The 16,531-nt window shown below is 31.7% G+C and overlaps 2 protein-coding genes across 2 annotated transcripts; one reads left to right on the forward strand and one right to left on the reverse strand.

Annotated features, from left to right (window-relative positions):
- Nucleotides 1-1,158: 1,158 nt before the first annotated feature.
- Nucleotides 1,159-12,777, reverse strand: g6pc1a.1 (glucose-6-phosphatase catalytic subunit 1a, tandem duplicate 1). The gene is made up of 6 exons (XM_073828891.1): nt 12,639-12,777; nt 7,294-7,540; nt 5,430-5,539; nt 4,639-4,744; nt 4,440-4,555; nt 1,159-2,876 (listed from the first exon to the last, which is right to left on the reverse strand). Exons 2-6 carry the CDS (start codon nt 7,509-7,511, stop codon nt 2,365-2,367), a joined length of 1,062 nt encoding a protein of 353 aa, XP_073684992.1. The 5' UTR covers nt 7,512-7,540; nt 12,639-12,777; the 3' UTR covers nt 1,159-2,364.
- Nucleotides 12,554-15,533, forward strand: g6pc1a.2 (glucose-6-phosphatase catalytic subunit 1a, tandem duplicate 2). Its single transcript, XM_073828890.1, has 5 exons — nt 12,554-12,814; nt 12,899-13,008; nt 13,112-13,220; nt 13,307-13,422; nt 14,576-15,533. The coding sequence occupies exons 1-5, from the start codon at nt 12,585-12,587 to the stop codon at nt 15,076-15,078; spliced, it is 1,068 nt and encodes a 355-aa protein (XP_073684991.1). The 5' UTR covers nt 12,554-12,584; the 3' UTR covers nt 15,079-15,533.
- Nucleotides 15,534-16,531: the final 998 nt, after the last annotated feature.

Consider the following 16,531-nt stretch of genomic DNA (forward strand, 5'->3'; position numbering starts at 1 on the left):
CAGTATTAAAAATCAAGGGGATGTGAACTTTTAAACAGGGTAATTTTTTATAAATTCAACTATTATTTTCTCTTGTGGACTATGTGCAAATCTTATTCAGGTCAGTACTAAATAAAAAATGAACATGCATTTTTTGTATGATTTTGCTAAAATAATTAACACTTTGCAGATTCTGCAAGGTGTATGTAAACTTTTGACTTCAACTGTTTAAAGAATAATACAATATCATTTGAAACATAACATATATTAGATATATATCCAAAAAATGTATTTTTATATTGCACAATTTATATGTGTAGTGTTTCGGTTTTTTAAAAATATTCATTTGGAAGAAATGGGTCTAATCTTATGTAAAAAAGCTGCTGTTTGTTTGTCTAAATTTAGCTTTTGGTAGAATATTGATGTGTAGCTTCAAATATTATATTGCTGACTGGTCCTTTAAGTCTTATATAAGCTATATGTTTTCAAGCTGAATGATCCCTATTATAGCCGTCATATGAACAATGTACAGAAGACAGCCGTATGCACAGAGCATGACTAAGGGACCTTTGAACAGAAGATGTGAATGAAAGTTAGTTAGTGAATGAACCAGCCGCCTTTAAAACCATTTACAGATAACAAGATGCTGAGAGGCGCCATAATCTGAAGACTTGCCAACAACAAGCTTGTTGTTGTTAATCTTGAAAAGATTTGTTAAAGAGACGTTTACAGCCACATAAATTTATCAGAGTCATCATAGAGAAAATGTATCTCATAATGCAGATCGACATTATATTTAAAAGTTTCTAGAAGACATACTGTGTATGGGAGGAAAAGTCTCATTAAAAATTGTTATTTCTAAGAAACTGCTACATGCATTATTAATATTCGAAAAACTTTGTCTGCCAAATGACTGCGTGTCAAATACCATTAATAAAAAATCAAGGTTAGTTCAGGCTGTAAAATGTCATGTGGTGCAACTCCCAAAAATGTATGAATAATTATTATTATTATTTTTTTTTATGTATTAATAAAAAGTTAAAAATAAAAATAAAAATATTTTCTTATTTTTTCAAAAAAAAAAAATCCATAATTTTTTCCTTGCTTTATAAAATGTATTTCAAAACATTCTTCAGAAAAAAAACTAAATGTGTATATTCACATCATGTATTCAAGATATAAAATGTTATTTTTTATTTGATATACCGCACGTCATTTTTACAGTCAAAAGAAACTTTTAAGAAACGTTTGCCATTTTTATGAATTAGTAAAAAACAAATTAAATTTTACAGTCATTAAAAAGTAAAAAAAATGTTTAAAGTAGTGGTGGGCCGTTATCGGCGTTAACGTGCTGCGTTAACGTGAGACTCTTATCGGGCGATAAAAAAAATATCGCCGTTAATCTATTCTCAAAGTTGGTTTGGGAGCTATACTACGCAAGCTATGAAGACTTTCACCTCGATATTTTAGCCCGGATGTATACCTAGCCGAATTGCACTGTAGGGGGCGAGAACGAGTCTTCGAACCTGTGTGTATGCCTACTGTGAAATTACCACATCAAACGAGACATGCTAACATGGATGCAGCTATGAAGCCGCCGCTGTGCCCCTGTAAAATCTCAAATTTTGATAATCCCGAAATAAAGACATTAAACTATATGCAACAACTGATTTGACGCTTCTAAAAGCAACGCAGTTTAACCGAAGACTATGCACGCAGATATCCATGCCCGTGCGCGTCTGTGTATTTAACTGCAACGTGCACGTAGCGCGTACAAAAGTTTGTATAGTTACTTGTGTTGTAAATGCATTTGTCAAGCAGTTTGTGATGCATTTTGGAAACAGGAGATGAGCCCCTGGTCTAATGTGCCACCTGGCTTGAGAAACCCGTTCTCAAAGACTTACTTTTAGTCATTATTTGGGTAGCACACATATTCTGAATGCCTTCGGCAGAATTCAAATTAGCCATTTTAATCTAGATTCATCTAGATTAATTCCAAGATTACAGTGAGATTAATCTAGATTAAAAAAATTCATCTATGCCCACCACTAGTTTAAAGACACCGCTTTCTTCATAAAGATACCATTTTATACATTTCTAAAAGATCTTTTAATACTTCTTCTGTCTTTTTTAAATGGACATATGGTTTGAATAATGCAAATAATTAAAAAGCTTTTATGCAACAAACTAAAATCCTAGGACAGTTCAAAACTTTAGATGATTGTTTTGTAGCCAACCATCCTGTCCATGCCATCTGAGGTATTTTATAAAGAGTGCACTGCAAAAATGTTTGCTGAACCACTGCATTTAACTTGAAAATCAGCATTAGCAGTTGTAATGCAAACCTGCATCAGTCAAACTTTAGTTTTTTGCCCAAACATTGCACTACATGTCCTTATCATGCTTATTTTTTGATGAAACCCAACATATTGCTCCAGGAACAACTGCAGTGGGAAGCACCAAAGCCACGGCACTCTTGCAGAATGACAGAAAGTAGAAAAAAAACTGGTTACTTGAGGAAAACGTCATCTTATCCAGGAGCTGCAGCAGCACCAATGACACACCAATACATCCCATCCTGAAAAAGACGCAGCTGTGTTTCCTGCTTGTTGTTTCATTGTAGCCTGACAGATAAAGACCGAGTCCCAGGCCAAAAAGTGTGCCTATGTTCCTCAGCAGGCTGGCGAAGGGTGTGCTGTCCATAAGGACCCAGTCTGGATTGACGCACCATTTCTGGGCCTTTGCCAATGTCCACAGCAGATCCACACCCACGGCTTTCAGAAGCACATAGAAACCCACCGCGAAGAAGAGCAGGAACAGAGTCACAACGATGTACTTCTTTAAACTAGCGCTGTAGATCCACTGCACTCGGGAGAATGTTTCTGCTACGATTATACCTGGGAATAAAAGACCAACAGATATGAAAGCGTCTGGATCCAACATGAAACACTGATGCATTATCAAGTGAATATAGTGATGATCATTTTTTTCTAGGATCAGTTAATTCAGAAATACATACTGTAAGAAATGCTTGAATATACCTCTTATTCATTGTAAAAGAGAATAGTAAATGAAAGATTATTCTGATATGTTTTACTTGAAAAGTACTATTTCCGTCTAAAAATTTCCGATCAAAATTTCATGTTTAATGTTACTTGCTGTTTCTTCGTAATTATTTGTGAAATCTGCTAACAATCTCTAATTAAAAATGGTTTCAAAGTAAATCATAGACCAAATCTTTTTCAGAGAAGCATGTTTTTAATTTCTGAACTGAAAGTATTTTTGACAGTTTGGGGGCCATAAAATGGAAAAAAAAGCAAAAAATACTATAGTATTATTTCTAAGAAAATTATTTTAATGAAACTAGTTTATTCCTTAATAATAAAGATTTTTGCACTATGTTTTACATGAAAAAGTACGATTTCTTTATTTCTAATTCAATTTCTGAACTAAAATATATACACACGTTAGTTTCTAAAGTAAAATAAAGTTTACTAAACTGTTTAAAAACTAATAATTTTAGTTTATTAATAAAAATGAATAAAAACCTATATAGACTTATGTATTTGTGTCATTTGGAGCGACCGCTTACGTGGTGCGACCAATAATAGCAATAACTGTATTAAATTAAAAATAAAATATCTAAAATCTGTGGCTGAAATATAAATCACTGCTACAGTATGGTTAGGTGGATGGTATTTTAAAAACATTTTTAGCAATTTTATGCAATTTATAGGAAAAATACGTCTGCTAACTAGATTTAAGAAGTAAATTATCAAACAAAAATATGAGATCACTATTTACAAAAACAAAAAATGCAAATACTTTGTTTCTAAACACTTCAATGACTGAGAACATCTAAAAAAATGTTACGTATGTTAAGGAAATTAATTTTTATATAAACCATGGTCGCACCACATGACATTTTTTATGGCTATGAGCAATTCATCTAGATAAAAAAACACTAAAATCACTTTATTTAAAAATTTCACATGAATTTATGCGTAAACAACATTCTTAATGTTTGAACAATTACAATAGATGTTATTTTTTGTATTTTAAAATTGGCCTGCCGAAAATCCTTACAAGTCAATGACCCACATTCAAAATCATTACAATTTAAATAAAGTGGAAAATAGAGGAAAGAAACATAAAAATAAAATAAAATAATAACAACACTGATTCTGGTTGTAAAATGTCATGTGGTACAACTCCCAAAAATATAATAATTCATGATATTTGGAATAAAAAAAGACATATCTTTTACATATCTTGTATTAGTCTCCCTTGTTGGTTATACCACATGACATTTATACATTAGAAAGGCTTAAGAAACTTTTCTTGAAAATGGCCTACAAGTTTTTTTAAACCAACATAAATACATTTCTAAGAATGAGATTTTTAATCAATTTCACTCTCATGTATCACTGACCCGCATATGAAAAAAAGAAGATACCTACCTGAAATAACTCCACTGATAACTTGGTGTGGGAAATGTGCTGCCAGATAGACTCTAGACATGCACACCAGTAACTCCACCAAACCCAGAGCCATCCACAGCACCAGCTGTAACAATCTAAAAGCAGACATTACTGTATTTTAAAACAAATAAACCCATAAAACAGCTGTTTTGATCAGGCACATATGTCTCAGACTCACCTATAATGTAAAGGAGGTAGTTTTCTTTCAGCGGCAATAGAAAGCACTGCTGTAACCATCACATACCCAACACCCGCAGAACCCATGGCGTGACCCGACGGACTCCCTGATGGACGAAAACCAAACACGCATTGTGGTGAAAACCGGGCAAGGTTTAAACAAACATGAATTCTTATTACAGATTAGAAAGTGTTAAATCAGAAATTGTGTGGGAAAGCAAATATTGTTTGATTAGAGTCTAGAGATACATCTGTTCAGAAGCTTGATATCTCAGGCTGGTTTTAGATGAGTTTTGGACACTTGTCTGGTTGGGACACCAGCTGAATCCGGCTTAAACATGATAAGATACTGTATCAGCTCTGGACAGAGCCGTTTTAATTGATCTAGGGTACTAATTTAGGTCAAGAATGAATGGATACTCGCCAGCATGTGTAATATTACTAGTAATACGTATATGACTTCATTCAAAGGCGGCCCTTGAACTGAAACGCTAGATAATCAGGCAGATCCGTTTCCACATGAAAGATTAGGATAGCAATTTTGCTTGAATTGCATAACTACTGGATCGCAGAGTGGCAGATTTTATTTAAAGATAGAGCTGGAATACACAGCATAGTCAAAGTGACTAGTTTAATGTATATTATTCTGATTATTAAATGGCTACTTACCACAATTAATAAATAGAGCTATATTCATTAAATAAAATTTGAGTTGAAATAATTGTATTCTATGAGAATGACCAATCAAAATCAAGTATTTCAGATAGTTGTGCAATAAATACTGTAATATACCTGGTCCAGTTTCACAAGTGATGGAGAATTGCTGCAGTTCAGGATGTTTTATAGGGCCATAAAATTTAGTCTCATGCACCCACCAGTATGGCCTCTCGCCGAATAGCACCCTATGAATATATCATAAAATAATAAGGCAATGCATCATTAAAAATCATTTCAGATTCTTAATTTTAGCACAAAGAAGATAGAATCCAACAGAATTTAATTATTAATTTAAATGACATAATATTTATTTGCTACTAATAATAATTTAAACAATGCATGTTTAATATTAATAGAAATAATTTGTTTAATATTTATTACAATTATATTTCAAAGAATGTTTGTCATTCTTTTTCTTAACCAATTAAGAAATTATTTATATGGCGTAATAAATTATCAGAATTTTTTTTTATTAAATTACCAAGTTATTTCTATTAATTTAAAAATGATTATTCAAATGATTATTTATTTATATAAGTATATATTATTTAATTCATTATAAATCATTAAATTGTGTTCTATGTTTTCTCTGTCTTGGAGTATTTAATTTATAGTATTTTGCATAACCTAATTTGTTTTTTTTACAGTGTAATAAATTGGTGCATTATTGAAAATATTCTAAATTAAATAATGAATAAGTTATTTCTATTAATTTAAAACATTAATAAGTAAACATTTTTTTTATTTTTATTGTAATATTTAATTTATAAACATAAAACATTTTCCTTGTGCTGCAATATTTAATTTATAATACTTCTGAATATTCACCTATTTATTATATAGAAAAAATAATTTTTCAAAGAATGATTTTCTTGAAGTAGAAAGACGTTTCTTGAAAACATACTACAATAATGTTTGTTTTGCTTAACCTAAAAAAAAAATATATATAAATAATAAATATGAATTAATTTAAACATTAATATTTATAAGTATTTACATTAATATTATTAACATTAATATTAATAAGTAAATATTTTTTTTATTTTTATTTTAATGTTTAATTTTTTTTTTTTAATTGTGTTGTTTTCCTTGTGCTGCAATATTTCATTCAAACATCAAATATTTTTTTTTACAGTGTAATAATTTGGTGAATTATGAGAAATATTATAAACAAAATTATCAATTAAAATGTTATTTTTATTAATATTAAACAAATATTTAAGTTAATTATTTAATAAATATTTAATTACATAAATATTACATTTTGTGTTTTATTTGTGCTGCAATATATTTTATTTATAAGATTTCAGATAATTTACGAATTTATTACACTATGAAAAATTATATATATATATATATATATATATATATATATATATATATATATATATAATTAATTGGGAAATTATCTGAAATCTTATAAATTTCAGAAGAAAAAAAAAATATATATATTTTTTTATATTTATTTCATATATATATATATATATATATATATATACAAGAAAATACAGTCATATATTTAGGGTCAAAATTCTCAAATTTGCCTCAACAAACTTTTAATTTGCAGCTTATTATTAGTTAGTAAGGTAGTTGTTGAGTTTAGGTATTAGGCAGGGCTGTGGAATATGATCATGCAGAATATGTGCTTTATAAATATAAATAAATAAATAGCCAACATGTTAATAATAGGCATGCTAATAAGCAACTAGTTCATAGTGAGAATTGATCCCTATACTAAAGTGTTACTAAAAGTACTATTTCACTCTTTCTACTTCAATATTTCACGCTTCCTTTTTATGTGTTACTTGCCATTACTTAATATTATTAGTGAGGTTTACAGAGTGCAAATTGGTTCCAAGTCATTTTTTTAACCAGCATAATCTTATCTTGTTTATTTCTAGCTCAGAGATTACAATGCACAAACCAATAAGCATCTCACCACTTCAGGACGAGGTTTAGCCAGTCTCCAACCACAGCCACCCAGATGAGTTTAACGGCCACATCTCTGCGCAGATGAAACCATATAGGAAAAAACACAAAGAAGGTGGTGTGGAGATCCGCCACCGAAGAGACCCACTGAAACACATTATCCCAGTCCCGGTGCTCCGTTTGCAAATGGACGGCTAGATTCACTCCCCAGCTGTGGAGCAGGTCCATCTCTGCAGCCTGAGATCGGGACAGACACCCTGGAATAGCAGAGGACAGACACAGGACTCAGGGATGGGGATCAAACTACAGATATGAAGGCAGCCTGCCAGGCTTCAACCAACAGTTAGACCCTAGTTTTGTGTTCTAGTTGGACTTTATTCAAGGTTGGATGGATTGGTTTTGTTTGCATGTTGACTGGAGAACTCAGAGGCCCTGGATTTCATGACCTTTGACCTGTGATGACGCTGATGGGACATATGCTGAGCAGACACATTGATTAGTTTCATGAAGTGTGATGTCATCTTGGAATGATGCATTTAATGCAAATGATCTAGTTTTAAAGGTTTTGTCTGGCTTGTGATCATTTGTCAATCTGCACATGTGAAAAAGAAAGAAGCATTTGTCTTGTATGACAAATATTTTGATCTATTTGTGTTCTGACGTGTTTTGGTGTACTTCATGATATTGTGTACTACAAACAGATGTTGTAAGTTTATTGGGCTTCACTTATGCATAGTATACTTGCATACAAATCGAATGCACTGTTTTCGGAAACATATCTGCTTGTTATTTACACAGTGGTTTTTCCTGCATCTGCAGTTGAGGTCAAAAGTTTGCATACACCTTGCAGAATCTGCTAAATGTTAATTATTTCACCAAAATAAGAGGGATCATACAAAATGCATTTTATTTTTAATTTAGTACTGACCTGAATGAGATATTTCACATAAAATATTTTACATATAGTCTGCAAGAGAAAATAATAGTAAAATGACCAATACACTTGCTTCTTAATACTGTGTTGTTACCTAAATTATTTATAGCTGTGTTTTTTTAGTGATAGTTGTCCTGAACAGTTAAACTGCCCGCTGTTCTTCAGATAAAATACTTCAGGTCCCACAAATTCTTTGGTTTTTCCATTTCCATTTTTGTGTATTTGAACCCTTGCCAATAATGACTGTATGATTTTGAGATCCGTCTTTTCACACTGAGGACAACTGAGGGACTCATATGCAACTATTACAGAAGGTTCAAATGCTCACTGATGCTTCAGAAGAAAAATTATGCATTAACAGCCAGGGGTGAAAACTTTTGAAAAGAATGAAGATGTGTACATTCAAATTATTTTGCCTAAATACCATATTTTTTAATTTAATACTGCCCTTAGAAGCTACAGAAGATACTTAAATGTTTCCCAGAAAAAAAAATAGGTTAAATTTAACCTGATCTCCAAATTGAAAAAGTCCTTCAGTTGTCCTCAGTGTGAAAAGACAGATCTCGAAATCATACAGTCATTGTTGGAAAGGGTTCAAATACACAGAAATGCTGGAAAACCAAATAATTTTTCTGAAGTACAGCGGACAGTTTAACTGTTTAGGACGAACATGTCACAACACAATATTAAGAATCAAGCGTATGTAAACTTTTAAACAAGGTCATTTTTATAAATTCAACTATTATTTTCTCTTGTGGACTATATGTAAATGTCTTTTATGTGAAATTTCTTATTCAAGTCAGTATTAAATGAAAAATAACATGCATTTTGTATGATCCCTCTTATTTTGGTCAACTAATTAACATTTAGCAGATTCTGCAAGGTGTATGTAAACTTTTGACCTCAACTTTAGTTGCAGGAAAAAACACTCCTATGTAAATAACATGCAAATATGTTTCCAAAAACATTGCATTCAATTTGTATGCAAGTATATTATTATCATAATAAGTACTTATGCATAAGTGTAGCCCAAATTAACTTAAGACATCTATTTGTAGTACACAATATCATGAAGTACAACAAAACAAGTCAGAACACAAATTGATCAATACATTTGTCATACAGGAAAGTGTTCTTAATTCTGTCTACGTAAACTTTTGACCTCAACAGTAAAATGGACTTAAGTGCATCTTTATATGTAATTTCATAATTATTTCTGTTATATTACTTTAAATGTAATCTCAAATAGCACAGTGCGGTTGTAAAATTGAAGAATAAAATCAAGTACTTAAAGTACTTGTGCTTTATTATGTTAGTCAACAGAACAAATATAATCAACTTAAAGCACAACAAAAGATTTTAAAATAAAACTTATAACTTAATATCATTACAAAGTGCACTTTTTTAAAGTCTACTTAAGTGTGCTAGAGATTACAGTTTAGTTTAATAAAGTTTTAAATATGGTTATTTTTCTTACACAAACTCACTGATTCACCTCTGAAGGCCTTTAGTAACCCATGGAGTTGTGTGTACTTTAAAAGTACTTTTTATGATAGATGGATGGACTTTATTGGGCTTTAAAATCTCAACAGCCATTCACTGCCATTATAAAACTTGGAAGCGCCAGAACATTTTTTTTTTAATTTAACTCTGATTGCATTTATCTGAAAGAAGAAAGTCATATACACCTAGGTTGTCTTGAGGGTCAGTAAATCATGTGATAATTTTTATTTTTGTGTGAACTATCCCTTTAAGTACCATTAAGTGGCCTTTTATTTCATTAATGTTATATTACCTGCATTATTTATATATTTATTAATTTTTATCTTTAAGTGCACATTCAATATAATTAAGCACACTTCTTTTTCACAAGGGTTTGGATTTGGAGAAGTATACCGAGGTCCTATGGCCCCACTCTTGTCTTGACACCCAAAAAATCTAACACCACAATAACTTTCTTATGTTTTATGCAAAGACAGTCTGTAACCAATTGGAAGGATAAAGAAACACTACAAGTATCAGAACTGACTAACAACTCACAAAAAGCTTGCACTGATTGCAGTTCAGCTTGTAATTAAAGTGTCACTGATCAATGTAATGATTGATTCACTTATGTAACACACATAAGCAAACCAATGCAATGCAAATTAGCAAATGCCTGTGTAAGCAGTCAAAAGAAAGCCTGTCTGAGGGCAACAGGTTCTTTTGAACAGGATTCCCCCTTTTTAATGTTTGCCCTAGTTTTTTTTTTTTTTTTGCAAAAGTAAAAAATGACGTAGGTCTATAGATTAATCATAATGTGTTTGTTTTTGCAAAAAAAATCAACTAGACTAAAATATTGATGAAAATAAATCAATAAACAAACATGTGCTTTAGTATGTTAGTCAGCACGACAAAATATTTTAAAGTAAAACTTTTAATTTGATATCATTACAAAGTGCATTTTTTAAGTCTACTTAAGTGTATTTATAAAGTTTTATTTTTCTTACACAAACGCAAAAGGCCTTTATGAACATGTGGAGCCATTTGGAGTACTTTTTATGATGGATAGATGCACCTTATTTGGCTTTAAAATCTCAACAGCCATTCACTGCCATTATAAAACTTGGCAGCACCAGGACTTTTTTTAATATAACTCTGATTGCATTTATCTGAAAGAAGTAAGTCATACACACCTAGGATGGCTTGAGGGCGAGTTAATTGTTTTTGGGTGAACTATCCCTTTAAGAACCATTAAGAATATGCCTTTTTTGTTTGGGTAAATTTTTGCCCTAGTTTATAGATTATTCCAGGTCTATAAATTATTCACGTGTTTGTTTTTGCAAAAAAAAAAAAGAAGAAGAAAAACACTCAACTAGACTAATAAATTGATGAAAATAAATCAATCAACAAACAAACAAACAAACAAACAAAAATCTTGTTTAAAATTAAGACACTATTTAAAGTGTAAAGTATTTATACTTGTAATACAGATTTTATTATGCTGATTTGATACATTTAAAATATAATGTTGAAAAAATATTAAATTTAAGATACATAATACAGGATTAATTTTCTTTATGTATAACAAAATTAATATCATTGTAAATAATAAAGCATTTGGTTTTGGTCAAATCTATACTATTAATAGGTATCTATTTTTATATATATTAGGGTATATTTATTTATTGTAGAAATTGCAGATGGTTACTGAGACTGGATGTGTTTCTGAGGTCAGATGGGCTTTCAATGATATTATACAAAATATTTTAAAGTAAAACTTTTAATTTGATATCATTACAAAGTGCACTTTTTAAGTTTACTTAAGTGTATTTATAAAGTTTTAAAGTTTTATTTTTCTTACACAAACGCAAAAGGCCTTTATGAACACGTGGAGCCATTTGGAGTACTTTTTATGATGGATAGATGCACTTTATTTGGCTTTAAAATCTCAACAGCCATTCACTGCCATTATAAAACTTGGAAGCACCAAGACATTTTTTAATATAACTCTGATTGCATTTATCTAAAAGAAGTAAGTCATACACACCTAGGATGGCTTGAGGGTGAGTTAATCATGAGGTAATTTTTTTCATTTTTGGTTGAACTATCCCTTTCAGAACCATTAAGAATATGCCTTTTTTGTTTGGGTAAATTTTTGCCCTAGTTTATAGATTATTCCAGGTCTATAAATTATTCACGTGTTTGTTTTTGCAAAAAAAAAAAAAAAAAAAAGAAGAAAAACACTCAACTAGACTAATAAATTGATGAAAATATATCAATCAACAAACAAACAAACAAACAAACATCTTGTTTTAAATTAAGACACTATTTAAAGTGTAAAGTATTTATACTTGTAATACAGATTTTATTATGCTAATTTGATACATTTAAAATATAATGTTGAACAAATATTAAATTTAAGATACATAATACAGGATTAATTTTCTTCATGTAACAAAATTAATATCATTGTAAATAATAAAGCATTTGGTTTTGGTCAAATTTATACTATTAATAGGTATCTATTTTTTGATATATTAGTGTATATTTATTTATTGTAGAAATTGCAGCTGTTTACTGAGACTGGATATGTTTCTGAGGTCAGATGGGCTTTCAATGATTCACTTCTACGTCTTTTCTACGTCCTTTTTCTCCTGAACTTGTTTGTGCGTTATCTCTTCTGACAGGACAAACACGCTCTTAACTCTGACGTTTTTTTTTTCTGTTCCACTCTGTGTTTTATTACACATGTGCAAGGTTCAAAGATCGTTTTGTCCATGCGTTGTGGTGGTGGGCCTGCTAGTATATAAACCACAGGCAGGCGCTGGAGGTCTATCACTCTTGACTAGCTCTACAACACACAGTACCTCAGAAAAAGCCTAAACATGAACGCTGTGATGGACACAGTGCATGGGTTTGGAGTGAGTAGCACCCAGTACCTTCAAACCAACTACAAAGATGCCCAAGGATGGTTTCTTTTCGTGTCCTTTGCGGCAGATCTGAGGAACACCTTCTTCATCTTCTTTCCAATCTGGTTCCATCTAAAAGAATCGGTTGGGATCAAGCTCATCTGGGTGGCTGTGATAGGAGACTGGCTCAATCTGGTCTTCAAATGGTAAGCAAAAGTAGAATTATACAGTTTATTTGCAAATTAAAGCATGAATTGAGATTTTAACATTGTTCTATTTACCTACTTAAGGATCCTGTTTGGAGAACGTCCATATTGGTGGGTCCATGAGACGTCCTACTACACCAACAGCTCAGCGCCACATATTGAGCAGTATCCCATGACCTGTGAGACTGGCCCAGGTTTGTCTTTCTTTCTCCTCTAGAAGTACCATTGTTTTCTTAAAATCTGTTTTATTAAACATTAAAAGAGCACTTTATCACTTCTGCTGCTTTTTTGATGCAGGAAGCCCTTCTGGTCATGCTATGGGCGCTGCTGGTGTTTACTACACATTGGTCACCTCAATCCTGGCCATAATGCTAAGCAAAGAGAAGAAATCCTCTTCTAAGAGCCTGTAAGCCATTATCACTGGTTTTGTTTCAAAATGAATAGTTGGTTTCTGCAATGTGTTTATGATATACTGTCTGTTTTTCTATTTAGATACTTGCGTGGCTCGCTTTGGACACTTTTCTGGACCGTCCAGGTCTGTGTTTGTCTCTCTCGAGTCTTCATCGCTGCACATTTTCCACATCAAGTTTTCGCAGGAGTTATTTCAGGTAAGCGGCTCACAAAACTATCATTTAAAATAACTGTTTTCTATTTGAATATATTTAAAATATTATTCATTTTTGTGATGCAAAGCTGAATTTTCAGCATCATTGGTCTTCAGTGTCACATGATCCTTCAGAAATCATTCTAATATGCTGATTTGCTGCGTAAGAAACATTTCTTATTATGCTTAATACATTTTTTTGGGAAGAGGGATATACTAAGCATTCAGAAGTTTGGGGTAAAATAAAATAAATAAGATTAAATAAAATAATTCATTATTATTTCTAAGAACAGTATTTTAATAAATCTGCTTCACTCCTTTATATATATATATATATATTACATTTTATTGTGTTTTAAATTAGTAACAAATTCTTACTGACAAATGGGTAAAACCTATGATTAGTTACAACTAATTAGTATTTGGGCTGAAAGTAATTCATGTTTTATGACATCTAAATGACATTTTAGTAGTTATTGTCTTTAAATGAGGGAAAAATGTATGATATTTATTTTTAGTCTAAAAAAAAAAACAAAACAAAAATGCAATTAAGTTAAACAGAAATCTTTTTAATATTTTTTGGAAAAGCAATAACAATTTAAAGCAGTATTACACTTATTGTTTTATGCTTAAACCCTTTTTCGTCTTTGATATATATAAAATAAAAATAAAAAAGTGACTGAAAAAACATTTAATATTAAGATTTCTATTTTTTTAATGCTGTTCATTGAATTTTCTATTCATCAAAAAAAAAATCCTAAAAAAATGTGTATCGCAGTTTTCACAAATATTAAGTTTATTTCAACAGATTATATTAAGAACCATTATGAATTTGTTAAAATGAATTAAAAGTAAAAATGTATAACTGACCAGCAAATTAGCAAATTAGAATGATTTCTGAAGGATCATGTGACACTGAAGATTGGAGTAATGATGCTGAAGATTCAGCTTTGCATCACAGGAATAAACTACTAAAATATTTTAAAATAGAAAACACTTACATCACAATATTACTACCTTTACTGTATTTTAGATCAAATAAATGCAGAATTAGTGAAAATAAGAGACCTGTTAGTAGTGTACTGTTAAGGAGCATATAACATCTCAAAAATGTCTTGAGGTAGTAAAACTAATGACTTTTTTCTTGTTTTTCATAGGCATGATTGTTGCAGAGGCCTTCAACCGACAGAAATTGATCTACAGTGCCAGTCTAAAGAATTACTTCAACATCACGCTGTTCCTGCTCTCTTTTGCGGTGGGCTTGTACCTGCTCCTCAAAGCTCTGGGTGTGGATCTGCTGTGGACCCTTGAGAAAGCCCAGCGTTGGTGCGTCAATCCAGCCTGGGTCCATTTGGACACCACTCCATTCGCCAGCCTATTGAGAAACATGGGCACCCTGTTCGGTCTGGGACTTGGCCTTCACTCTCCTCTGTACACAGAAAGCAAGAAGAGCAGCAGTGCTCGGGTCAGGATTGCTTGTATCGTCGCCTCTCTGGCTCTGCTGCATCTCTTCGATTCCATCAAGCCTCCCACACACACGGCTGCCCTCTTCTACCTGCTGTCTTTCTGCAAGAGTGCCACCGTTCCCCTCGCCACGGTCAGTATTATCCCGTACTGCGTGTCTGGAGCCCTCGGTTCACAAAGCAAAAAACAGCTATAAGCTGGAAAAGAACTGCATAAGACTGTGAGCAACAACACAACTATTTACAGTATTTCAAACTAGCATGTTTTCTATAGTTATACAGTTCATCCCATCAGTCGAAGGAACACTGCCGAAGAACAACTTGTTTTAATGTGTTTTTTGTAACTAAGGGATGCAGATACTTAGAGTTTAAATTAAGCACTGTTATATTACACATTAGGGTGATGTGTTGTGTTAGATAAAGAGTTTCAGAATTTTAGCATTTTTATATTATAGTGCTTTTGGATCTACATGAAAAGGTCTGGCATTGACAAAGTGTTAAGTTCTTTTTTGAGAACTGAAATAGTAAACTACAGTATATATATAGGAAGACAAATTTGTTCCTCCCTAAAATGTGTACTTTTTTGATGTATTTTCTGTAATATTTTATTTTTTGAAAATCTTAGGTCATTTTTAATAAAACATTGAAAATGTATCTTGTCCAGCATTGTCCTTTTCATTTTGCATTTTTTTAAACATTTTCCACCAAAACGCAAGGTTTGTTCACACACAATGTATCAATATGTTAGGCTAAATTAAATTTATAATGCATAAGTGAATGTATTTTATAATAAGTAAATTTTATGTAGTATATAAGGTCATGAAAATGCCATACAGCTGAGGTCAAAAGTTTGCATTCCCCTTTCAGAATCTGCTAAATGTTAATTATTTTAATCTAATTATTATTTTAGATCATATGAAAAGCATGTTCTTTTTTATTGAGTGCTGACCTGAATAAGATATTTCACATAAAGAGATGTTTACATATAGTCCACAAGAGAAAAGAATAGTTGAATTTATAAAAAGGACTCTGTTTAAAAGTTTACATACACTTGATTCTTAATACTGTGTTGTTACCTGAATGATCCACAGCTGTGTTTTTTTGTTTTTGTTTTTTGTTTAGTGCTAGTTAAACTGCCTGCTGTTCTTCAGAAAAATCCTTCATGCCCCACAAATTCTTTGGTTTTCCAACATTTTGGTGTGTTTGAACCCTTTCCTAGCCTGGAAACATCCAGACCCTAATCTATTAAGATTAAGGGTCTGGCATCGAGCAATGAAAAGGGCCTAACTCGAGGGGCGGCACCAAGCGTGCATTTGAAACTCTCACTGCACGCAATTGGATAACGCCACGACCAATCACAACAATACACAGTGTGACGTATCTAGAGTGACCTTTTTCCTGAGTAAACGATGAGCTCCGCCATTACGAATTCTAACGTCAGATTGAATGCTTTTCTGTTCCGGTTTCCATAGGAACCCATTCAAATAGCATCCATCTGTTTTTAATGTAGCTAACGTCTGCTGCTTTGTATCATCTACACACTCATTAAAGTGAGGCACTGACAAATGACGGTCATTGCGACATTGCCAAGTGATGGCGATATGGAGCCATGTGCTTTTTAAAAACATTTTAATAGGTTTAACATTAGTT

Source organism: Garra rufa, chromosome 22 (assembly GCF_049309525.1).
Source record: "Garra rufa chromosome 22, GarRuf1.0, whole genome shotgun sequence".
Lineage (NCBI taxonomy): Eukaryota > Metazoa > Chordata > Actinopteri > Cypriniformes > Cyprinidae > Garra > Garra rufa.

Excerpts from the sequence above, each read along its gene's own strand:
- g6pc1a.1 (XM_073828891.1), bottom strand. The coding sequence starts at position 7,511 with ATGGACCTGCTCCACAGCTGGGGAGTGAATCTAGCCGTCCATTTGCAA. Across the intron at positions 4,556-4,638 it reads CTACCTCCTTTACATTATAG|ATTGTTACAGCTGGTGCTGT; the intron begins GTGAGTCTGAGA and ends GTCTGCTTTTAG. Across the intron at positions 2,877-4,439 it reads TATCAGTGGAGTTATTTCAG|GTATAATCGTAGCAGAAACA; the intron begins GTAGGTATCTTC and ends TTTTATTCCCAG.
- g6pc1a.2 (XM_073828890.1), top strand. The coding sequence starts at position 12,585 with ATGAACGCTGTGATGGACACAGTGCATGGGTTTGGAGTGAGTAGCACC. Across the intron at positions 13,009-13,111 it reads GACCTGTGAGACTGGCCCAG|GAAGCCCTTCTGGTCATGCT; the intron begins GTTTGTCTTTCT and ends TTTTTGATGCAG. Across the intron at positions 13,221-13,306 it reads AAATCCTCTTCTAAGAGCCT|ATACTTGCGTGGCTCGCTTT; the intron begins GTAAGCCATTAT and ends TTTTCTATTTAG.